This window comes from Equus quagga, chromosome 5 (assembly GCF_021613505.1).
Source record: "Equus quagga isolate Etosha38 chromosome 5, UCLA_HA_Equagga_1.0, whole genome shotgun sequence".
In the NCBI taxonomy this organism is placed as follows: domain Eukaryota; kingdom Metazoa; phylum Chordata; class Mammalia; order Perissodactyla; family Equidae; genus Equus; species Equus quagga.
This window is the reverse complement of record NC_060271.1, coordinates 88,392,734-88,417,877: the sequence shown is the minus strand read 5'-3', so window position 1 is coordinate 88,417,877 and position 25,144 is coordinate 88,392,734. Positions and strand designations below refer to the sequence as shown.

Below are 25,144 nucleotides of genomic sequence, written 5' to 3'. Positions count from 1 at the left end.
TTTTACCATACAATTTGTTTTCTACACAGTCATATGTATGTATGTGTGTTTAAATCACAATGTAATAACCCTCTATATACTCTTATAGCTTGTTTTTTTCCCCTTTGCATTTATCAGGAACATTTTCCTTTGTCAATAAATATTCATCTACCACATAATTTCTAACAGCTGGGTAGTAACAGTCCATCACACAGACAAGCCATAGACAAACCAGTCCCCTCGAGTAGGGCATCTAGATTATTAGAAAATATTGCCCATTTAAACAATGTTGTGATAACTATATACATTTTTGTGCCCGTTTATGCTCATTCCTTGTGTTTGAAAGTAAATTATCTTTACAGGAAGAGGTGGGGAGAGGTGGGAAGAAATATGCAAATGAACAGGCAGACCCTTTACAATGACATGCTCACGTGAAGGAAAACCTAGCATATGCCAAGATATTTGTACTCTACATATATTATCCTGTTTTGTTTACTTATAACATGTTTTATTTATGCAGTTAATCTGAGCATCAATTCTATTAGATAAACTCTATTTTATATTTCCTTTTCACAGATGGCCAAATCTAACAATAGCATTGCTGAGTATTTTCTATGTGCCAGATACTGTTCTAAGTGCTTTATATGACTAAACTCATTTAATTCTTCTAACTAATCTTATAGATTAAGAAATTGAAGCATAAGAGGCTAACAAACTTGTCCAAAGTCACACAACTAAGAAACGCAGATCCAGGATTTGCACCCGGGCAATCTGTCCTCAGAGTAAGGTTCTTAATCACTAGCAACACTGCCTCTCAAATGGGTTAGAGGAATTGCCCAGTCATTCAATCAGTAAATAGCAAAGCCAGAATTTGAAACCAGGTCTCACAGGCCCCAAAGCCCATGCTCTGTGATTTGCAGGTAATAAACTAGAAGACAAAGGACTCTTTTATAGGCAGTAGAAAAATAAAAAGAATTGGAGCACTTAACTACCTTTACATCATTTAGGAAGTCAATGTCTTTCTTCTGTATTGCTTTATTTGTCCATATTAAGGCACTGTAGGTCTTGGTCTTTTCTTCTTCACCTTCTTTCATATGTCCTATTGCCTCTCTAAACAAAAACAATAAAAGAAAGTTTGTCTGAATATATGGAACACATAAGCCTTGCCCCAAACTTCCCTTTCTTTAAAAATAGCCTTATTGAGATATAATTTACATACAATTCCCCTGTTTTAACTGTACAATTCAGTGATTTTTAGTGTGTTTATAAAGTTGTGCAGCTATCACCACAATTTTAGAATACTTTCATCACCCCCCAAAATAACTCCATACACACACACAGTCACTTCCCATTCCTTATTTCCCCCAGCCCTTGGCAACCACTAATTGGCTTTCTGTCTCTATAGACTTCCCTACTCTGAACATTTCACATAAAATGGAATCATACAGTACGTGGTGCCTGGTGTCGGCTTCTTTCACTTTATAATGTTTCAAGGTTCATCCGTGTTGCAGCATGTGTCAGTACTTCATTCCTTTTTATTACTGAGTAGTATTCCGTTGTATGAATACACCACATTTTGTTTATCCTTGGACATTTGGGTTTTTTCTACTTTTTTGCTATTATGAATAATGCTACTATGAATATGCATGTAGAATTCTTTGTGTGGATGTACATTTTCATTTCTTTAGGGCATGTATCTAGAGGTGGAACTGCTAGATGATATGGTGACTCTATGTTTAACCTTTTGAGGAACTGCCAAACTGTTTTCCAAAGTGTTTGCACTTACAATCCCACCAGCAATGTATGAGGGTTCCAATTTCTCCACATCCTTGCAAACACTTGTTATTTTCTGCCTTTTTGATTATAGCCATCATAGTCAATGTGAAGCGGGATCTCATTGTGGTTTTGATTTGCATTTCCCTGATGATTAATGACGTTGAGCATTTTTTCACGTATTCATTGGTTATTCATATATCCTCGTTGGAGAAATGTCCATTTAATCTTTTCTTCATTTCCCCATTTTTTATTTTATTTTTATTTATTTATTTATTTATTTTTTAGGAAGATTAGCCCTGAGCTAACTGCTGCCAATTCTCCTCTTTTTATTGAGGAAGACGGGCCCTGAGCTAACATCCATGCCCATCTTCCTCTACTTTATATGTGGGATGCCTACCACAGCATGGCTTGCCAAGGGGTGCCATGTCCACATCCGGGATCCGCACTGGGGAACCCCAGGCCGCCAAAGCAGAACGTGTGCACTTAACCGCTGCGCCACCGGGCCGGCCCCCATTTCCCCATTTTCAATTGGCTTTCTTACTGTTGAGTTGTAAGAGTTCTTTATATATTCTGGATACAATTCCTTTATCAGATACATGATCTACAAACAAAACATCCCTTTTGAAATCATTACCAGTGAGTGAGCCTACCCTTACCTTGTAACAAGCTGTAAGTCACGGACTTGGATTTTGTTAGATGAGTTATTAATTTTCTGTAGTAGCAGAAAAAGAGAAACAATTAGCAACTCTAGTTCAGTTACAGAGTTGCAGAAACGTGACGATTTCCATGTCATGAAGTGGTTTACCTGCTGAAGTTCCTTAATTTCTTGTGAAGTGAAATGTACTCTATGAGGATTCACCAGCTCAATTGCAAAGGGCCTTCCTGGCAGCACACACCCCGTCATGAAACAGAAACGTGTTGATGGAGTTAACATTTGGGCTAATGCAAGAGGGTTAGGAGGTGTGAAAAAACGAGTTGCGCTCTAGAGGACTGAAAGTTTAGTGACATGACTACATCTGGGGGAGGGAAGAATGTGTGAAAACAATCAAGAGGCTTTTTGGGGGCTGCTAAACCCCAGCATGGGCAATATGTGAAAATGACTGCTTTCCCAAAGGTCCATGAACAAGCCTGTGTTAATTACAAAATAAAATCCAAACAACCGCTAATTGACTTGGTTCCACTAATGTAACGTCACATGTAGCAATGCCCAGGTCTACCAAGTTGCAGGCCATCCTCCTAGCCTAATCCACCAGCAAAATGGAAAAGCAGCGATTCCATGAGAGGAACAGACTATAAATCTCCAATAGCTCAGGATTAACTCTCATCATCTTTCTTGTAATTCAACAATGTAAAATGAGAGAAATAATGGCTAAGAAAGCAGAATCACTTTTAAATTAAGATGTGCTTTTTGAAAACTGTACTGGTACTACTGGAATGTTATTAAGTGGAACAATTAATAACCAAACTTTTGGACAAAATCAGGCATTTCCTTGCTAATGCACATAAAAGTCCCTTATAACCTACAGGTATGCAATAATAAGATGGCCCCTGAAGAAATGATTCTTGTTAAAACACAATCATATAATTTATAAAGGTAGCTCCATAATCCACAAAGTTTCCTCACTTGGAGAAGCTGAGATCTTCTTCCCACTTTGATTTTGACTGACTACAGTAAACCTGCTGTTGGAAAAGGGTGATAATCTGAAAGTTAGTTCTAATCAAGTGATGCTGTTGCAATCTTACCATTTCCTAATGTTCTCACATCCACGTCTTCTCTTCCAGAGGATGAAAAATTAAAACCTTTGGAAAGCAGATTAAGAAAAAAAATCAGAGACATATTAGCCCTAAGACTCTCATTCCCACCCTTTGGTAGAAACCCAATTTGTCTTGAACAATCTACAGGATAATCCCAAGATAATCCTCCTCTTTTTTTTGCTGAGGAAGACTGTCCCTGAGCTAACATCCATGCCCATCTTCCTCTACTTTATATGTGGGATGCCTACCACAGCATGGCTTGCCAAGTGGTGCCATGTCCGCACCCGGGATCCGAACCGGCAAACCCCCGGCCGCCAAGAAGCAGAATGTGCGCACTTAACCGCTGCACCACCAGGCGGGTCCCCAGAGTCTCTTAACCACCATCTATACTGCACCACCACAAAGACAGCCAGGAGAGCTCAGACTCATGCCTTCAGGGACAAGCAAGACCAATCTTCTTGGACGAGGGATTGGGAAAGGCTGGGATGTTTTGGGAACGCTGCTTAGTCATTAGAGTGATAAAGTTTAAGGTCTCTGAATGTAGAGGTTGAAGGCTAGAACTCAGGCTCACAACCTGATTTATTCATTCAGGAACCAATACCTACATGGTGTATGTGCAAGGCACTCTGCTAGATGCAGGGTAGCCAAAGGCAAACAAGATGGACATTGTCCTTATCCTCACGGAGCTTAGCGTTTGTGGAGGGGTATGGACAATAATATAACGGGCAGGGCTAGGACAAGAAAAGCACAGGAACATTCCTGCACTAGGAGCACAACTGCAATATGAACTAAGAGGTTCGTACTTACTCCTCAACAGTCCAGAAACTTTGGAGAGCACAAGATGAAGAACAAGATTGTGGGGAAGAATAGATGGGAAAGGTGGAATGGAAGGAGGGTATATACCATTGTGACAGCCATTTTTCTCCCCAGAAACATTTTATATTCAAAAGTCCCATGTAGATTTTGGAAAAAGGAAGTCCAAAAGGCTTGAAAAGTCCTATGAAAACTACACTGAAGATTAGCCCTCCTTTCTAGGATGTTTAGCCTTCCTTCACCTTTAAGAAATCCCTTTAGCAAGACAAGGCCAACACTTGTTAGAAACATAGGCTCCGAGCTGTTGTCTGTCACACACTGCCAGAGTGAAGTGGGCTCCTCTCTTCCCCACAGGGTCCAAAGCTGTGGGTCTCACAGAAAGGAGCAACCAAGGGCTGGTTAGGTAAGCGCTAGATATCTGAGGTGGACCTAGAATCAAGTTGTTAGTTAGGCTCAGAAGTCTGGGTAACCTGTGCTGTGTTAACACTGAGCAATGAGGAGCACAAGGTCAGGCTCTCCTCCAGGAATGTAGGCCAGGAAGAAAGTAGGATTGCGTAGACCTTTAAGTCCCAAAGAACCCTCCATTCCATGTTTACACTCCATCGTCAAGTTGCTAATAAACCCACAAGCAACATCAGTAGCTTCCAGTCAGTGTCAATAGACTCAAGAGTAGTGCTAACCAGGGATGGGTAGCTAAATGGAGAGTTCGAAATGGCATCTGGGAAGCTGAAAGATACTGACTCCTTGGGGCTGTGGTTTGTCTTACACCTGCCCACCTCCATGTCCAAACCAGCCACAACGTCATCAGGGAATGCGGGGATCCACAGTGACTGAGCCATAACCTGCAGCTGAGGTGGGTGGGGAGAGGGAATGAACAGGACACAAAGAGATAGGTCTACTGGCAATGGCTAAATCAGACCAGAAATCGGAGATTCATAAATTAGCCCATAAAGCTTCCCACAAACTCCAGCCTATCAACAAGAAAGAAGTGCAGAAAGCTAGGCTCCCTTTTTTCTTTTTTGAAAGCCAGGCTCTTGAGAAATCCAGAGAAACATTAAATCTAGACTAAGGGAAAAGGAGTATTTATTATATCTTTTAGAAAAAAATGTTTCAAATTTAGACCCTACATGGAGAAATGCTTTTGAGAGCAAACTTCAAAACTTTATTCATGTGCAATCATGAACAATAGCAGACAAAAAAGGAAAAGGAGCCACTGCCTTAAATATTAGGAAATACAAGTTTAAAATTTAGTTGTGTTTTCTAAACTCACATGATGCCTTATTTTATCCCCCTAATCTTGTGAGCTCTTTGAGCCTCCTGCTCAAAGGAACAGATGAATGATCAGAACTATGAGCTCGTCTACAATGGTCCTCATACCTGGGGGCAGACAGACAATGGGACTGAAAGACGGGCAGAGATGATGAAGGCCTCCGAATATCAAGAGTTTAGAGTCTATGTTGTAGCGAGTCAGTGGCCAGTTTTAGGGGAAAATTTCTTAGACACATTGATTTTGAGAGTGTGTCAAAGTTTACTACTCATTAGCTAGGGAATTAGCAAGTAGACAATATGACGTGCCCGTGTGAAGTGACTGAGAAACAAGTTTATGTCTTCCACTTAGGGGAAGGAGGCTTTACATAAGTAGCTTCGCTGCTTCACGCAATACTGACTTATTTTCATAGAGCTGTAAAACGTAGAGGTATACGAGTCAGAACCATCTTCCCAGAGTCGTCAGAGGTGAACCACAGAAACAACAAGTAATATACCTGAGAAGCACAGGATTAGCAAATTGATGCTATTAATCAGGCATTTTGAACAAGATGTTATCCCCTGACAAGGAGCCAGTTAGCACAGAGCCCCAGAGGTCAGCTTTTTCTGAAGCGGCTCTCAATAAATTTCCTCAGCACACAATTACAGATGCTAAACACAGTTTGCTTTATTTTCAGTTTTGGGACGATATTTCCCCCTCAAATGGAAAATGGTAACAAACCACCTTCATGAAAGATTGCAAAGGGGAAACATACCGCTGTTTCCAAGCCCCTTGCAGCCCTACTGGTAACGGGGCTTTCTTGGGAACCAACTAATCAGAACTGAAAGTCTCTTGAATCTTCTTACAGAAAGGGAGTGAGGTGGCCCAAAAAAAGGGCTTAAAAGAGACTTTTTGTGCTAAAGCTTTATTTTCACTTCTTCATAACTTGGATAAGTCTTAGGAGAACAACCAGTGTGTAAATGTTAAATTAAGTAGTTAAAAGCTCATGGCAATAGCCAGAGTCTTCACTGTTAAGATTTTGGAAAATATTAGGTTGCTAGGTTACTTTTCTCCATTCAGCAAAATAATTCTTAAAGACCCTTAAAAAAAGGGCCCACCTACCTGATAGGTGACAAATTATAAGAGGGATGTGGTTTGAAGTGCTTCTCTTTCCTCTTGACAAACAGAGAGCTGGAAAGGACAGCCATATTTCACCTAGATCATCTGCTTGTCATTCCCAAAGCAGGCTGGTCTTAAGGTTTTTCAGAGAGAAGGATGAATGTCTAGCTGGTCTCTCAAAAAAGGTGTTCTAATTATGCTAGGAGACCCCTTCCAAAGAGTGATATGTTTACTCACCGCCTACAGTTTTTCCTGATGTACAACGTGATTTCCTGCGATTGAAATCTTAGTCCCTTTCCTCTAGCCTAATCCTAGGTGAAATCACAAGCCTTTATGCTGCCTTTGACCTGACAGGCCTATTGAAACAAAGAAAACATAAACCTGACAGGATCTGACTCATCCCACAAACCTGGGCTGATTAATACCTAGGAAATTAAAATACAACACAACTGCCATTAAGTCTTTGTAAAATGGTGGCTGTTGATCTATTTTCTCTAGGCCTGAACTTTATCGCAAGACATATTAGTGGTTAAGATGGAATCCAGGCATTTGCCAGTGATTATCCTTGAACAAGCACTGGATGTGGAAGTTGTGTTTTAATTTACTCATACTCCCAAAAAGAGGCTAAGGTGTCCCAAGGTCAGAGCTTAACTGCATTTATTAAAATAGTTTCAATTGTTTTGAATTTGTCCAGGAAAGTGCAGTCATCTTGAAATAAGAAAGAAATCCTTTGGCACCTTGGCTCAAATCCAGCCCAGGTCAGAGGAGCTCAGGACATGGCGATCTCTGTTCATGGGAACCTGCCAGGTAAGGGGTCAGCCAAACTTGGGTGATTTACAAAATATAAAAACCTTCCTACTACCTCTGATAAATCCATTCATGAATGACAATACAGTTAACATACGAATATTACAATACTTACTCTCTGCTTTGAATGTTGTCAAAAGATGATCTGAAATTAATTCTTCCACTGAAGATTCCAGTTTCCTTTCTCCATCAATTATCCAAGGAGTTTGCGGAAGATTCCTGGAGTACTTATTATATCTCCCTGCCAAAGAAATAGAAGTAGCTCGGATGGAATGGTGTGATTTTGACACAATAGGATAAAAAGAGAAGCAACAACTATTTATTTATTTATTTTTTTTTTAAGGAAGATTAGCCCTGAGCTAACATCTGCTGCCAATCCCCCTCTCTTTGCTGAGGAAGCCTGGCCCTGAGCTAACATCCATGCCCATCTTCCTCTGTTTTATACGTGGGATGCCTACCACAGCATGGCTTGCCAAGCTGTGCCATGTCCGCACCCAGGATCCGAACCGGTGGGCCCCCAGCCACCAAAGCAGAACGTGAGAACTTAACCGCTGCGCCAACGGGCCAGCCCCAAGCAACAACTATTTATTAAGTGCCAATATCCTAAGTGCTATGATATAAAACAAGGCTTAGCCTTCGACTAACTTACAAACTAATTGGGGGAGCCAGCACATAGACATAGGTAATTAAATGAAAAGATTTCAGCTAACAATAGAAGAGATTTCTAAAGACATGATATGAATCATCAAATGAGTTCTAAAGGAATGCTCCATATATTTATTAATCCGGTTGTCCGACTGGACAAGTGAAATATTACAGAACACACCAAGGATCTTTTTTTTTAAAAACAGCAACTACTCTTTTTACACCTGATTAATAATACTTTCGATGTAATAGTCATTGGTGATAATATATTCCAAAGAGTTCAAATATAGGAAATTTTGAAGTTTTTGTAATTAAAAAAAAAAAAACCCTAACAGAATGACTCACTGCTTTATGAATAAAGCAATGCTAAGGCAGGTAGCTTTCATTACCCCAGGGCAGGGTGTTATAGTCAAGACTAAAGAACAATTTCCTTTCAGCTATTACTATGAAACAGCTGTAGCTTTCAAAACAAAAACTGTCTGCCAGATTACCTCTTGGGAAAGTCAATGCAACAATATTTTTTTCAGGCAGAAACCAAGTGTTTAGTCATTTTGCAGATAATAAAATTATTTTTTCAAGTTGGCTTTCATATAAAACATCCTCTCCGCAGCTGTTTCTCCTGACCAGTTTTGAGTCTCTATATCTACCCACATTCCTACTTGGCCATCTCTGATGAAAACTATTAAAACCTGGGAAGTGTCATTTCCCTTTGGCGCGACATTTTAAAATAACAAATCTCCTCAGTGATCCTTAAGAATGCCTAAACCTAAAATAAGCTTGGCTATCAGTTCTAGTTCTTAGAAGAGTTAACTAATCAGAACCTAAGAACAATAATAAGGAGGGAACAGAAGAGGAGTCAGTTGAGTTTTTCAGAAAAGAAAGTTGACAGTGCAAGTATATTCTAGACTAAATATTTTACCAGCCACAAAAACAGCACCATGAGCACACTCAATTTCAAGAACAGTACAGACAGCCTTTGGTGAGTTTGGAGGACAAGGAAACTGCCTGCAAAACAAAATAAATGTTACAGCTACTATTTTCCAAACATGAAACTGACCCACATAACTATGATGCATCAGCATTGTCTGAGACACACACAGCCTAAGTCCCTTAAGGACTAAGCCTCTCCCTAACTTTAAGCTTCGGAACCACAAGGGTCTTTTAGGCCTCTAGAGCACCACTTTTAATCCATGAGAGTGGCATTAAGTAAATCAGGGCTCTGCTACCACCCTTCATGCTCAGGAGGCCTCATGTTCCCAGATGATAATTTCTAACAGCCTTGAGATTTGGGAGAAAAATCCATACGTAGGAAGTAGAAGCCTTCCCAGGTTCTTTAGACATTTTGCTATCCATGAACACTTGCTGCTAGCTTACCAAATCCTCAATCGTTTGGATAAAGCTGGTGTGCAGTGAGAGACTGTTCACATGAGTAAGGCCCACCTGCGGGAGGGTACTCCACCATTTTTCTCTCTTTTTCTTTCTCATTCCAATTACGACCTTGGGAATTAGACAACAGAGCCAGGAAAAGTAGAATGTGCAGACTCTGCCCTTTTAGCTAAGAAACTTCAATCCAAACTAGGACAGACAGGGAAGAGCATGTATGGCTTTATTTTCTGTCTACGCTCTGGGAACTTCCAAAGCCACAAACTGGAGGCAAGCTATAAATGACTAGATGTGGACTTAATCTCAAATTCATGGCTTGAGAATTTCATTCAGTTTCCCAAGATGTCTTAACAAAGAAATCACTTAGAAACTCCGGAACTATTGCTTGTAGAGAGTAACTGTCTTTACTTTCTAAAATTTAACAAAAATATTTCCATTCTGAGACTTGTTTTTAGTCAGTAGAGTGTACAAAATCTTCCTCATAACTTTCATTATTTGAAATTTATTCAAGGATATTCTGAAGGATAACTATGATAACATTTTATTAAATAAAATAAACATACTGAGAATTAAAATATAAGGTTTATTGTATTTCAGCATATTTTAACAAGTGAAGAAACTCATGAGCCTTCTTTTCCCTTTTCTGGAGATGGACAATACCAGGAAATACAGGATTAGGGATGTAATGGGACTAGCACTGGGCTGGAGAGTCAGGAAACTGGCTCTATGTCCACTCTGTATTACCCAATTGATAATCTTAGGCAAGTCAACTCCCTCTTTGGACCTCAATATCCTCTTCTAAAAAATAAAGAAGGTGGAGTTGATTAATAAATTCAAACGTTAATTTGACAAACATTTATTGAACACCACTACTTGCCAGGTACTGAGTCATGCATTGGGGATATAACGATGACTAAGACACAATCCTGGTCCCTGAAATACATCCAGTCTTGTCTTAGAGATAATTCAGATTATCTCTAACATTCCCTTTACTCTAAAATTCCATGATGCTCCCTTGTTTGTGTCCTTTTACTTACTTGCGGAAATCCTCTTCTTTTATCTTATTCAAAGCTTTCATAACTGCCATTCTAGTGAATACTGACTATATAGGGTAAAATGAAAAGAAAAGACATTTTATCGCCTAGATAAGAAAACATCAGAGGTGAAACAGAGAATGCAGTAGGAGAAATTATATCATTTTAAATCATACTTAAAAGGGAAAAATACTTAATAGCTTAAAGAAAATAAGTAAAACGTAAGCATTCATCCTGTCAGTTCTGCAATCAGTATACCCCTAGAACCCTTCTCTTCAATTGAGTCTATGCCTATAATACCAGGTGGATCTAGCAGAACATGTCTTCTTCACTGCATTGTCCCACTCCCCTCAAAATGTGGTATTCTTCAAATACAGAAACGACGACATTGCAGGAGATGTGCTTTGAATATTTTTTGCCAGACCACAAAAGGAGTTTAGATTGACCCATCTACCTTTTCTACCCTACATCCTTTCAGGGGCCACAGTATATAATTTAGGAGTTGGCAGCCAGGGTAAGGGGTAACAGCAGAGCCAATCAACCTGTCCTGGCCTCTAGCAATGTAACATCACTCCCCAGCCAGAGACAAAGTAAACAAATCTACTACACTGAATAGAAGGGCATCTACAATAAACGTCCCACTTTGGATTTTTTAAAATAAGAAAAGCCAAACCACATGGCAGACATACAGATTAGTGTATATATACATGGCTTGTATCATACTATGATAAATCATAATTATTTCTTGTTATGAAAAAATTACACTTGACTGAAAAGGGGCACAATATAAGTATCTCAACAGTTTATCATCAAAGTAATGATTTTCTCAACCATATTCTGGGGAACTCCAAGGTGTCATAGGGTTAGAACTGAAAATTAAGTGCCTGTTTGTTTAGCTATGAAATCTTAGGCCTGAAAGAATCTCAAACGGTCATTCGATTTATTCCCAGCCATGAGGCAGGAAAACTACAGTTAAGACTATACAACACCTACTGGCCAAATGGTGTGGTGTCTATGATGCTTTGACAAAAATTTCCTTAGTCTATTATTTGATGCTGGTACCTGTGTATTTCCTCAAAGATAAAAAATAGAACAAGATCTTCAATACAAATACAGCTTGCAGGTCATTTGGGCAGAGCTTCCCAACTGGTATGGCAGAGCAGTGAGCTACAGTTGTGCCAAGATGTCAATCCCTTTAGTTCACAAGGGCTGAGGGGCAGGGCCTGGGACAGTGGGAGCCCCCAGGCCTACCGCTTCCAACTTAGAGCAACTTCATCTGTTAACCTCAGGGTTTGGAATAAACATGGTAATGTTTTCGGTGTATCAAGATGTGAGAAAAGGAGGGAAGCACTGCTTTAGGCTTGGTCTGCATTTCCAATTATTTCCGCACAGGGCATTCAGCAAATGTTAGAAACTTTGCCTTCCAGTTATAAAAGGCCTAGCAAAGCAAGTCAAAGCAAGAAGAAAGACGAACAGATGTATCTCTGACAATAAACTTAGATTCTTTTTAACAACTACAATAGCAAAATCAATGTCAGTAAAACTGAGAATGCCTGAGTCTCTGTACAGAATGAGCTAAGTAACTGGGGTGTGAAAGCTTGCCAATATCGTGCCATGTCATTGTATCCTGGCATAAAAGAAACTAAAAGTACATGCTAATTAATTTGCTCACTAACATGAAGACCAGCTCACATGAGTTGGGAAAGGGCAGTTTGAATAAAATGCCCTTTTGCAAATGTAGCCTGAAATAGGCTATATTAATTCAGGACTGTCCTAAATAAAATAATTTGCTTTGGATTATATTTTTAAAACACTAATTTCTAGAAAAGGGATATTAGACAAAAGTTTGGAATGCTGCTGATACTTACCACAAATTTTCCCAGATGATGTAATTTGGGGATTAAAATCTAAAAGTCAGATTTCCCCAAAGGGGTAACAGAAACATCACTGAAACACTGATTCTAAATTTAACATCACCAGGGGAACAACCTAGAAGACAGTGTTTGTGTGTTACAATTTCCTAGCCAGATGCATAGATGTTGAGAGTTGAAACAAATAAACATAAATGTAGCAAATGGAAATATTTAAAGACTGATTCCTAGTATAATAGATTGCCACATTTCTAATGCACATCCTTTTTGTTGTTAATTTGAATATCCAGCTCAGAAAAAACTCACTAAAGAATAAGAAGCAGGAATCCTTACCTGTTTGTTTTTGGCTGGCTTGAAACAATCTGGGCATATTGCACGTCTAAATAAAATTCAAGTTAATATAAAAGGTTAACGAGTTGATTTTGGGGTGGATATAATTCAAATGTATTTTATATAACATGGCTGCTACACTCAGGATATCAGAAGCAGACAAAATGAATCCCTACTTGAGCTGCATTGGTTTGCCTCGACTCTTATATTACCATGATTTTAAACGTACTAAGACATGACAAGTTTTGATATGCTCATTAGAAAGAGGAGCAATACTATATTCACGAAAACCAAAAAGCATTAACAATGTTACACAATTGGCATTGTTGTTTAGATGGCAACTTACAGGAAGTGGCAATCCTCAACTGTTTCTGGGTGAGCAAAGACCACACTCACTTCAAACAAGCTCTAAAAATTATAAAGACAGTTTAAAAATGAGCAAAAGGAAACTAACATCTAAAAACTTATGAAAGGAAATAGAAATTAACTCTCAAAGATTGGCTCAGAAAAAAAGAGTGACAAGGAAAACTGGAAATACTACTATTCTCAAATCAGCTTGTTCACAGGGCAGCTGTAAAGGAAAGTTTTTTGTTTTTTTTTTTTTTTAACTTCTAAAGCTCACTCACTAGTAATCCTACCAAAAAACAAGTTTAAAATAAATGTGCATGATTTTTGTTCATGTATATAAACTAGGTGTGAAGATAAAGAGATTTCAGGGAGTTGGATAGAGTTGAAAGAAATGAAGAACTGTTCCTGTCAATACTGTGATCAGAATTATTAGCAAGGCAAAAAGCATTTTATTCACACGCTTAAAAACTCTGTATGAGGCTTTTTTTTAAAGTGCTCAAACTTCTTAATGGATTTGAGTTTTAAAAGAGAGATCTTAATTTTTTGTTTTATTACAAAAATGACACATACAAATTGTAAAATAATAAACACAGGATGGGTTACCAATCCCACTCCACTGCGGGAGAACTAATAACAAGTTGGCATGTTTCCTTCTAGACATTTTTATGAATATAAACAAAAATGTATACACTTCTTGGGATATTAAACACACTTTTGGAAAATGCTTTATTCAGTTAATCTTATGTCATGGACATCTTCCAACTCTAAGGATGGCTGGACATTTAAGTTGTAGTAAGTTTTGCGTTATTAAAAAATGCTACAATGACATCCTTGTTCACAAAAAAAGCACAATTTTGTACTCTATATACATTTACCTCCTCAGACAATATACAAAATTCCACACCAAGAAAAAGATATAAATGTCATCTCATGTAACAATTTTATCTTCTTTTTTGAGTTCTATATTTACTGATTGCATTGGATCGTCAGCAAGCCTATTAGCTACTCTAGAATCACAATAGTGAACAACTTTTTTTTTGCTATTTTAATCTATAAAATAAAATTATAATACATTCCTTTTACTTAAGAAAACTTTACTCATCCTGAATCTATTAGACCATTACTGCATCTTTTGTTTTCTATTTTCTGTTCTCACTAATTCACCATGTAAAATTATTTGTGCTTCAAAACTGAAATTTGAGGTAAAAATATTTTGCATCAATGACTTCTCTAATTTCCAAAGTACTTTCATTACCTCATTTCCTCTTCATACTATCTGTGAAGTGGTTTTATTTTCTATTCTCTCAGTATTCAATTTAAAGGACAGAGTTTATTCATACTAACAGAGGGAAACAGCTATGTAATTCATAATGGAGAAAAAAGTTTTAACTAGTTAGCTTTGAAAGATGGTTTTGTGATTTTACTTGAATAGAGGTGTATCTGATATTAAGGGAATTTCCTTCAAGCAAAATGATGAAGCAATGAGGACAGTATTAAAATCTAATTTAAGATAAGTTGGGACTATGATTTGTTTCCACATCTGGAAACCTATTGAGCTGTTCCCTGAAATTCAATCCATTCTAGAGACTGAGGCAAGGTGTGCTCTGGAATAGGGGCGATGGCTAAGTGTTCTGGTTTCAAAGGCAGACTCTGCCTGAAGTTAAACAGAGACTTGAAATACCAACAAGGCAGGATAGTTAGCCCATGCTCACTGTAGTTGAACAGGTTCTGTCTGCATATTTGAAAAGAAGATTAGCTACAGGTAACCAAAATTAAATAGTCTAGAGTTGACTCTACACTCGCTCATAGTCATTTATGTATTGCTTTGTATCAGTAAATCTGTCTCTCCAATTAAACTATAAATATATTAAAGATTCATTTCTGACCATTTAAGGTCAATTAGGGTACACTGTACCTGTTACACTTGTAAGTGTCTTGGATCACAAAGATGTCTTTAAAAAAAAAAGAAAGAAAAACTTTTACCTTAATTTAAGACTGTTAGAAATTAACATTTTAAAAGCTTAAAAATCCTTCACTGGATTATTTAAAGAGAAGATTCTTTTGGCTAACCAAAACTCTGCCATAAAACAAAGTAAAACTAATAAAACCAGAGAACAAAATTAACAACACTGATGACCCAATACCTTTCCATCAATGGGAACACCCAGTTCCTCTGAAAACAGGGGGTGAGTTATCCATTTGTAGGCTTCTTTTAGCTGAACTATATCATTTCTTCCCAGCGACAGACTCTGCTTTCTGAATAACATAAAAATTAATTCACTGATATGAAAAATTTCACTTTTTCTACTTAAGGCAAGAATGTATGCACTTATTAAAAAATATTTACTGAGTGCCTACTATATCCCAGGCACTGTTTTACATATTAGATAGAAAGCAGAGAGAACAAAGCAGACAGAAATTCCTCAGCCCATTGACCTATATTCTAGTAGAATCAAGAAACTGCTTTTTTAAATGACGTGTAAAACTGTGTTTACAGCTTCAAAGACAAAAGTATACAAATGAGTTTTTCTGAGTTAGAATTGCCAGATTGCAGGATTTACACATCAGAAGACAGAAATGTGGAATAAAGAGGATTGTCTATTGCTCAGAAACTACAAAACTGCATGGTACAAAAATCTCATCCAGACTACAAATGTTTGTATGTACTCTCTTCCTGATAATGGGGGCTTACTTTTCAGAAATCCATATAAAAGCTGTACTTTTCTTTACTGCTGAAGAAGTATTAAATCTTAAAGTATCAATATTCTGAAATGCTCAACAACTTAGTATCAGATAAATGTCTGAATAAAAATCTGACATTCCCCCAAAATCTACTCATGAGCCAATAAATATGTATGGGGAAGTCCCAATTATGATTTCTAGCTTTTAGTTTGTAACCTAAAATTGTGATAGAAATGAACTGAGGTAAAAAGAAAGAAAAACATGGTATGGTGTTATTAAAACTCCTCTACTCTGCTGAGAACACTGCAATATCACTAAGAAACTAACAAGCCCACATCATTCAAATAATTAAAACTTCAAATCAGTCTTATGGCTATTCACAGGGCTGCTATTAACATAAGAGATGTTAGGGCCAACTTCTGAATCATTTCTTTTAATGTCCAAACTTCACTGATAGACAGGACTACATATAGTCAATATCCACTGTAACTTAATTCTTCAAGACCAAGACACTACTAACTTCAGGTAGAAAACAAAAAATAATTTAGTTAATGGCTAAATGTAATTGATCTAAAAAAAAAAAAGAATATAAAGACTATTTCTCTAAAAACACAAATTAAGAAAAAGCTGATCTACCCATTTTGTACACAGCTGAGAATATAACTGGTTACATGGAATGCTTTCATATGCTTTGGAACTGTGATTTAACAATGAAATATCCAGATAAGCCCTACATCTGACAAGTAATCAAATTACTTCTGTACATTCAAGATCTCATTCAAACACTAAGTGAGCTTCATAAACTGTTCCTAATTCTCTGAATATCAGAAATACTTTAGACATTTTAAAAGACTACCTTGAAATTGTGTCAACAGTTAACTAATGACAGTTACATAAAATAGAATCACAGTTGAGAAGTAAACAAAGTGTGAACACACATTTGAAAGGATAAAAAGCTAAAACAGAAAACACTTGAATGGAAAACTATTTAAAAGTTGCTTAGACTCTAGAGAGTACAAAGGGTTGCAGCAAAAGCCAATCCTAAAAATGGATTAAAACATTACTCATTATGTATTTAAGAAAACTGGTATTTTAAATCCTTCATAGTCTTTGAAATATATTTAGAGCATCTTAGTCCAGTTTAAAAACTCCAACTATAGATGTTTTTTCCTTCCAGATGAAAGAGCCACATGAAAGGGGTTAACAGACATTTGGAAACCTTAACTTTACATATAAGGCAAAAATACAATACTTAAAATGCCAGATTTTCAATCCTGCAAGTTGAATGTGGCTAATAACTTTTCTAATATAATTGAGGGTAAACATTTTTATGGAGGTCCTTAGCATATGCCTGATGGTCCTTTAGAGGAATCAGTAGTCATTAAGGTGAATTTAGTCCCAACTTAGTGCTTAGCAACTGCATTTCCCTCTCTCCTCTGTCAGATAACTATGATGAGGATGCCAGCTGCAATCACTTTTGCTACAGATACAACACGACAAACATTCTAGAGCAAAGATGAGCCGAAATAGCCAACACATTTTTTCCTAAATTCCTTGAATGAATTCTTTCATGGCAGTTCCTCCACAATCTTTTGAACATAGAATGAACTGGGGACATTGAGGGAAAAGATTAGTCTTCTATCTTTTTTCTGTTCCAATATCCCTATATTGATCAGGATCTTTTGGAAGAACTGAGCGTAGTTTAAAATCTTTCAATAAGGAATAACAACAGAACTCACAAGCAATGTGGATGGAAACTGGAAACATTTAGAAAATAGCATGCTCTGTCTACACTAACAAATGTCTCAAACATAAGATCAAATTTTATTATGACAGAATCACAAGCTTTTGAGACTAATTTGACATAACCTAATTAAACACAGAAACCTTTGATAAATACATGGCTATTACTCTTTTTAAAACGCACATGTGAAATAATACATGCAAAAAAGCCAGCATATTACTTTTTCTATAAATCACTAAGCATTAGATTCTACTACTGAAATCTATACTTTTGTGCCTTTCTCTCCAGAGTACACAGGAACCCCCAGCATTCACATGGCCCTTTTTATATTGGTACAAAACTTTTAGTCTCAAAATCCAAAAAATTCTGGAAAATTAAAGATTTTTTTCTTAAATCAGTTGGAAACCAAATCGTGACTTGGACATGTGAGGCTATCTAGACTTTGTTTATCAAACTTAGTGTCAATATTCATATGTTTCACTGTAGCAATATTAATGTGTTTCATTATATAGTACCGCCCCAGACCCTGGAGCAGAGGGGTATGTAAAAAATTCTAAATTCCAAAACACATTTGGCCCCTAAAGGTTTCAGATAAAGGACTGTGGACACACGTTTTCTATGTCTTATCTATGTATAAAGTCACTATTGTTCTGCCTTCACTAGGATCTTACTTTGTATATTTTACAGCATAGTTTTATAATTTAGTTTCTAAGACAGTATAAAATTTATTCTTTCAAAATAACTTGCAAACTATATTATATAAGGGCCTAATGCATATAAAATATATATTTGCATTCATGTTAAATCTACAAAAAAAATGAATCCACTTTAATAGACTACTAACATGCTATGCAAATAAACCAATTAAACAAGGTCATCTCCTAAATTTATACAATAAAAATTTCCTCCTTGTGCCAATTTTTCTAGTAGCTAGTGAACTCACTCTAAAAAAAGAGATAGCAGTAGTAAAAGTACTTTAAGAATCAAGTAGCTTATATTTAAATAGTAGTAAAAATTCCCTACCTAAATTACTTACCCCATTTCCTGTTTTACCAGCAACCATGCAGCATACTGTAGGTAATTTAGTCACACCCAGAAAGAAGAGAAAAGGGAAAAAATGTTCACTGAAATTAAGTTCCAATATCATTACTAAAGTGCTTAACTAATTTGCTAATCAAACTCTCCTTTTTAGGAGAGAAGTTAGTATTCAGAAATGTGGCAGTGACCTCAACCTCATGTAAAATCAGAAATGAGGTAAGATGCCACTTTGCAATGCTGGCTTGCTGTGGCCTAGGAATTCAACAGGGGTATCCCCTTCCTCCCTACAGATTTCTATTTCTCATTAATGAGGTATAAGTGTTTTTTAACATGGATAGCTTACATTTTTTCTTAAAATATCTTACTATCTCACAGGGGAAGGCCCAAAGTGACTATGTCCCCAAAACATAGAATTGAAGGCCTCAGTTTTGTGTTGTTTTTTTTTTGAAGATTGACACCTGAGCTAACATCTGTTGCCAATCTTCTTCTTTTTTTCCCTTCTTCTCCCCAAAGCCCCCTGGTACATAGTTGTATATTTTTAGTTGTGGGTCCTTCTAGTTGTGGCATGTGAGATGCCACCTCAATATGGCCTGATGAGCGGTGCCATGTCGTGCCCAGGATCCGAATGGGCGTAACCCTGGGCTGCCGAAGCGGAGTGCACGAACTTAACCACTCGGCCCGGGGCCGGCTTCAAAAGCCTTAGTTTTTTGTTTTTGTTTTTTTAATAGGGTTAACGCATTTTTAACTCTAATTAATGATATCCACACATAAGTGTTGAGGAGTAAAATGTACTAATGTCTATAACTCATTTTGAAATACAACAAAAACTAAGACAGATGGGTGGGTAAATTGATGGCTTGGTATATAATAAAGCAAATATAGAAAAATGATAATTGTAGAATCTAGGTGGGTATATGGGTATTCACTGTACAATTCTTTCAACTTACTATACGTTTGAAAATTCTCATAATAAAATGTTAGGGAAAATATTCTGAGAAGGATTAATTAAAAACTGAAAAAAATTGCTAAAATGAAGACAATAACATTCACAATCATGGTCATTACGAGGAGTACATGAAATTCATGTAAAGTGCTTTGCATAGTAAGTGTCTGACACTAAGATTTCTCAGTTTGCCATTAGACTCCCACAGCTTTTACCTTAAGGTAATGACATGCCCTGCCTCAGCATATGGTATTTTGTGAACATGACAGAAACATCCATGTGTAAGTCAATACCATATGTAGTCTCTGCTTCCACTAGTCACAAAAGTGGGCAGTTATTATCACTCACATCCACTTCAAGACCTGGCTATACATATATATGTATATATAGTGGTTCATACTTAGAACCTGTCCTTTTAAACTTCAAATGACCAGCAGGGCACTAGAGACTTCTAAAGACTTGTGATCATTTGGAAATAGTAGGTACATTACTTTGTTCAGATATGAGCCAAGCAGAATAAACTAAACACTAGCTAGGTAAGAACTAGAACCCTTCCCAACACCTAAATGTCTCATCAATACCTTCAGATTTGTTACTTTGTTTACTTTGCTAGTTCAATGTAATAGCATTTAGAGTACTACAAGATCCCTTCCTTCTTTCCTTCCATTTACTCAAGCCCTCTTTGAAACTGTATGGGCAGGGTATAATACACAAATTACTAGGAGTCAGAAAACCTGACTTTAGGGCTTTACTAAATTTCTAGCACTCAGTTTCCTAATGTGTAAAATGAGAGAGTTAAACTAAGATGACTGTAATTTAAACTTTTCTGGTTGGCTTCTGGTCATCATTAACGGACATTTGTTAGTATACTGTTTTGTAAAAGGGGCTATTAAGACTTACAGACTTTGAGATCATAGAAGAAATGAATAATAGTCTAAGGCTGAAAACTTGTAGTCAATGTTGCCCCACCTTCCTTCAGCCTCCATACTTCAAGAGATCAATAAATACTTGATTCCGCATCTATAAAGGGATATTAGTACTCCCCTTGCAGGGATATTGTAAGGACTTACTGAAATTATGTATATGAAGAACCAAGTAAGAATCCTGGCATGTTCTTAATAAACGGTAACTATCATTGTTGTTTTGAATTAAAACATCTACAATTCATAAATAATAAATTATTATCCCTGAAAAAATTTACAAGATTTGATCCCCTTCCCTCAAAGTGCTCTGCTACAGGTAGTTCTGGGACCTAACTCATCAATGAAATCCTCAAGGGTATCTGAGCATCTACAGAGAACAGCTGTCCCTTCTTAAAGGAGACTCAGATTCTTCTGTCCTTTTCTAGTGACCCTTTTCTTTTCTCTTTTGAGGCAAACTCTGTTCTCTACGGTCACTTTCAGGTGATGCCACCAAGTCTGCAATGTATCCTGCCATCCTCTGATTATAAAGTATAGCAGAACTGGAGATTGCCATGGGAAACCAGATTACCATGTGTAACATGTAAAATTAAATCAAATGCCTTCAGTACGTGAGACCCGATAAAGACATTTTCCTTCCTAATCCTCTGTAGGCTCCCTGCTCAAGCATGCCAGCAGGTTGGGCAGAACTAATTACACAGCAGGGGCTGGAAGGCTGAATCCCAAAGAAGTCAGTGTTGCTCAATTATTCAATTTTTACCACGTGCTAATAATGCCCGGGACCTGCTTCTGCTGAGGAACAAGAAGTACATTTCTCCCTTTCAGGTCACCAAGATAATTTTAATAAATGTTCTATTCCTTAGTCAGTGGAAAAATTCATTCTCTAGAGTAAGCAACTTAATTCTTCCTCCCCAACAGAACCAAATGGCACTAAAGTTATCAAGTTTAATCAAATTTGATACCAAAGGCAGTATGTCACCTCCCGAAAATTCAGGAACCATGCAATTTATTCCTGGACTTTGCTTTAACTTTATTAGAGAATTCTAGGCAAGTCCTAAATGGGGCAGTTGAATAACATGCTGTGTACTCTGGTAACAAACACACAAACATACACACACACACACACACACCATAGAAAGTCTATGCCTAGGAATGGCTTTTGAGCTTGGAGTTCTGAGCTGGGGATATATCTAGCACCAAACAAGGAGAGTGGGTGACATCAGGGCCAGAGATTGAGTCTGATTCAAGCAGAGGTGACAGGAATGAAGGACAGAGAGAGAAAGAGAGGCATTAAAAATGGCATGTTGGGGAACTACAAGTCAGTAAAGTTGGAGCTTAGGGTATGTATGTGTGCATAAATGTGAGTAGGGGTTCAACGACTAGAGATGGAACTGGGAAGGTTAGTAGGTTTTGAGTGCCAAACTAGGGTATGAATCCAGAGACTGAAACCATACCACGCGAAGTGCCACATTTATGTACATACAAAGTCCCACAGCAGCACAAAGAAGGAACAACATTTGATCTTTTGTAATTCATCAAGTCACAATTAACCTCATTTTCACATTATTGTTTTTCTTATGTGTAGCTTAAGAGGAAATTATTTCTTGTACCAAAATATTTCTTTATTAAACATGGGAAAATATAGTGTGAGAAAAGAATATGTTCCAGAAAAATGACAGAATGATAGTAAAAAAAGACAGTCCACTTATCTCATATGTGTTGCCCATCTAGCCCTTATAGACACCTGAGTCTGTAATTCCTGATAGAGGGAAACAAACACTCGATTACAAGGCAGGCTCTGCCTCTAAATATTGCGTGATCACTTGCAGGTGGCTTATCTCTCTGTCTTGGTTTCTCAACTACAAGATGAAAGAGTTTAACACTTCTTTATTTTGGGGGTACCTCCTATATGTTGAGACCTTTACTGAGAATACAGAGATGAAAGACCAGTCTCTGCCATAATGGAACCCATGAACTAGGAGAGAATAAAGGGAAGTAAAACGATAATAAGCATTAATAATAACAATAGTAATAATAAAAATAATAATAATAAAAATACAGAGCAGTGGGCTGTGACAAGGATATATTTAAAGGGGACATGTAAGGCATCCTCAGCTCAGTCTTGCAGAACTGACACCTAACCTGAGCTTTGAAGGATCAGTTACTAGAATTAACTGGGTAAAGAACAGGAAAAGTATGTCCCAAACAGAAGAAACCCTATGGTGCAAAGGCCCGAGAGCATCAGGAAGGTTCTGGGAAATACGTCAGTGGTCCCTAAAGAGCTGAGGATATGTGGCTGGGGAGTGTGAAGGAGGAAGCAGGACTTAGATCATAGAACTACCATACCCATGCTAAAGGGTAAGATGTTACACTTAAGGCAATATCGTGCCACAGAAGGATTTTAAGCAATGGAGTAGCATGATCATATTTGTGTTTAGGAATGCTCAATCTGGTTGCAGTGTGAATTAGAGGAGGGAGATTGGAACTAATAGAAATGAAGACATTTGGTAAACTAAAGCAGTAACCAAGCAAAAAATAATATACAATAGCAGTGCTGGTGGGGATGGAGAGGAGTAGGCAGCTTTAAGAGATAATGAAGACACAGACTGGCAGGACTTGGTGATCAGTAGTGATGTTGGGGTTTCTAAATTACCACTAATGCCCTTAAAACTCTAAAGTCTTTTTTTTTTTCTTTTTTGAGGAAGATTAGCCCTGAGCTAACTGCTGCCAATCCTCCTCTTTTTACTGAGGAAGACTGGCCCTGAGCTCACATCTGTGCCCATCCTCCTTTACTTTCTATGCGGGATGCCTACCACAGCATGGCTTGCCAAGTGGTGCCATGTCCGTACCCGGGATCCGAACCGGCGAACCCCAGGCTGCCAAAGCAGAAAGTGTGCACTTAACCGCTGCACCACCGGGCCGGCCCCTCTAAAGTCTTTTGAATCCTACACATCTCTTGGACTCATTTGTAATAACAAAGATAATACAAATATAGATTGTACCAACAGTGAAATGACAATAGTTGTGTGGGCAGCTAGCGGTATTACCCCCTGCTCCCTCTTCTTCTCCCAACACATACACACACACACACACACACACACGCACACATTTATATATTTTTCTCACATACAAATATCCACTAGTCTCAATAACGAGCTTAGTAACAACAGAAACTTCTTTCCTCTCCCCACCCAACACGACTGCCTAAGAGTTCCTTCTCCTCCTCCTCCCACCCCTCAGCCTGCTACAACCTTGAATATCTGCCTCATGAGGGCCCGCTCCTCACCTTGTGTCAGGCGTGGTGGCAGAAAGAGGAAGGTAAGAGAGGAAGGGAGAATACACTCCTCGAACCACTGCTCGACTCTACCACTTAGCTGAGGTACAGTCTCCACCCCTACATCTCCTCACCTCCACCACCTCCCCGCCTTAATCCCACTCTTCTTTCCCCAGGCTCTGATGCAGACCTGTGGTGAATGACTAACAGACTGAGTCTCGGTGTCTCTTTTGATGAATAAAACTTATGTCAGCCATGTTTAAAATCCCTCTGAAATCCTCTACATTATCTTTCCCTACAGGGTTGGGAAAAAAGAAAATGAAGTGAGACATAAGACCTTTTCACTCCAGCTTTTCCTACTAGTGGTGGCAATAAAAACCTTTAGATAGCACTAAAAAAGATAAACGTTTTATTTTTGGACAAGGCAGGAAGGGAAAATCAAGGACAAATCAGCAAAGACAGAATGAATCTACAGGGCCAAATTAGGTTGTACAGCTCTACTGACCTAGTTCTCAGGAGAATTACTATTTCTATATTGTGAGTTTTAAGAAGGAGAATTTCCATTGCATTTTCCAATACTTATGTTTGCCTAGCTCTGAAGGATTTGATGGGAAATAGTCACAAGAGGAAGTTCTATAGGGATGGGAAGATGGGGTAGGAGGGGGGGTGAGGAGGGGGATCAAAAAGACGGAACAGCTACAATGAATGAAAGGCTCAGGGACAGACATAAACAAAGACAGATACGGCTCAGTCTTGGCCTGTAGTGTCAGATGCTAGAGAAGATAACTTGACAACTGAATTTCCAGTAACTCTAGAGTTAACAACAGCAGTGAAGCAAAGAGTCTCAACAAATATCTGTTAGCAACTGGGTGTGGGTGAGAGGATGCAAATGTGTTTCCTCCTAGAATTTGATTTTAGAGAACTAGCATCCTCACTGAAATATTGGTTAACATAAAGTGAAGTTGCAGATATAAGAGACTTCAATGTATCAACTAGCTCAATTTTAACAATCACAAGTACCATTTTACTTCAAAGGTACTACCAAGAAAAACAGCTTTGAAAAGCAAGTTTTAAGTTTTGGAATACCAAGGAAACAAATTAATGGTTAATGTCTGAGAATTTATTAATTGTTGAAAAAGATCTCTTTAATAAATAATTTAAGAACTCTACAAAGAGAAGTAATTAAATTTTTTCTTAAGTTATCACAGGCAAATTACAAGACAAATCATCCCAGGGCATTGAACTTGATTTGCACTATATCTTTCTTAGGGATAAAGACTTACTGAATTTTTTTTAAAAATAACTTTTAGATATTAATTTTTAAATATACTAAAGGAATTTGTTATTAAAAAATAATCAGGGGCTGGCCCCATGGCCTAGTAGTTAAGTTCAGCACACCCCACTTTGGTGGCCTGGGTTCAGTTCCCGGGAGTGGAC

General features: G+C 37.7%; 1 protein-coding gene across 4 annotated transcripts in view; it reads right to left on the bottom strand.

Annotated features, from left to right (window-relative positions):
- The window catches only part of PUS10 (pseudouridine synthase 10), a 71,909-nt gene that overhangs the window by 9,683 nt on the left and 37,082 nt on the right, over positions 1 to 25,144 (bottom strand). For all 4 annotated transcript variants that reach the window (XM_046661098.1, XM_046661100.1, XM_046661099.1 and 1 more), the window contains 11 exons: positions 18,569 to 18,603; positions 15,251 to 15,362; positions 13,105 to 13,166; positions 12,762 to 12,807; positions 10,561 to 10,625; positions 9,060 to 9,145; positions 7,611 to 7,736; positions 3,499 to 3,555; positions 2,561 to 2,637; positions 2,412 to 2,467; positions 972 to 1,089 (listed from right to left, as the gene is read on the bottom strand). In XM_046661098.1, coding sequence (XP_046517054.1) covers positions 972 to 1,089; positions 2,412 to 2,467; positions 2,561 to 2,637; positions 3,499 to 3,555; positions 7,611 to 7,736; positions 9,060 to 9,145; positions 10,561 to 10,625; positions 12,762 to 12,807; positions 13,105 to 13,166; positions 15,251 to 15,362; positions 18,569 to 18,603 — 840 coding nt within the window. The remainder of the gene's footprint in view (positions 1 to 971; positions 1,090 to 2,411; positions 2,468 to 2,560; positions 2,638 to 3,498; positions 3,556 to 7,610; positions 7,737 to 9,059; positions 9,146 to 10,560; positions 10,626 to 12,761; positions 12,808 to 13,104; positions 13,167 to 15,250; positions 15,363 to 18,568; positions 18,604 to 25,144) is intronic.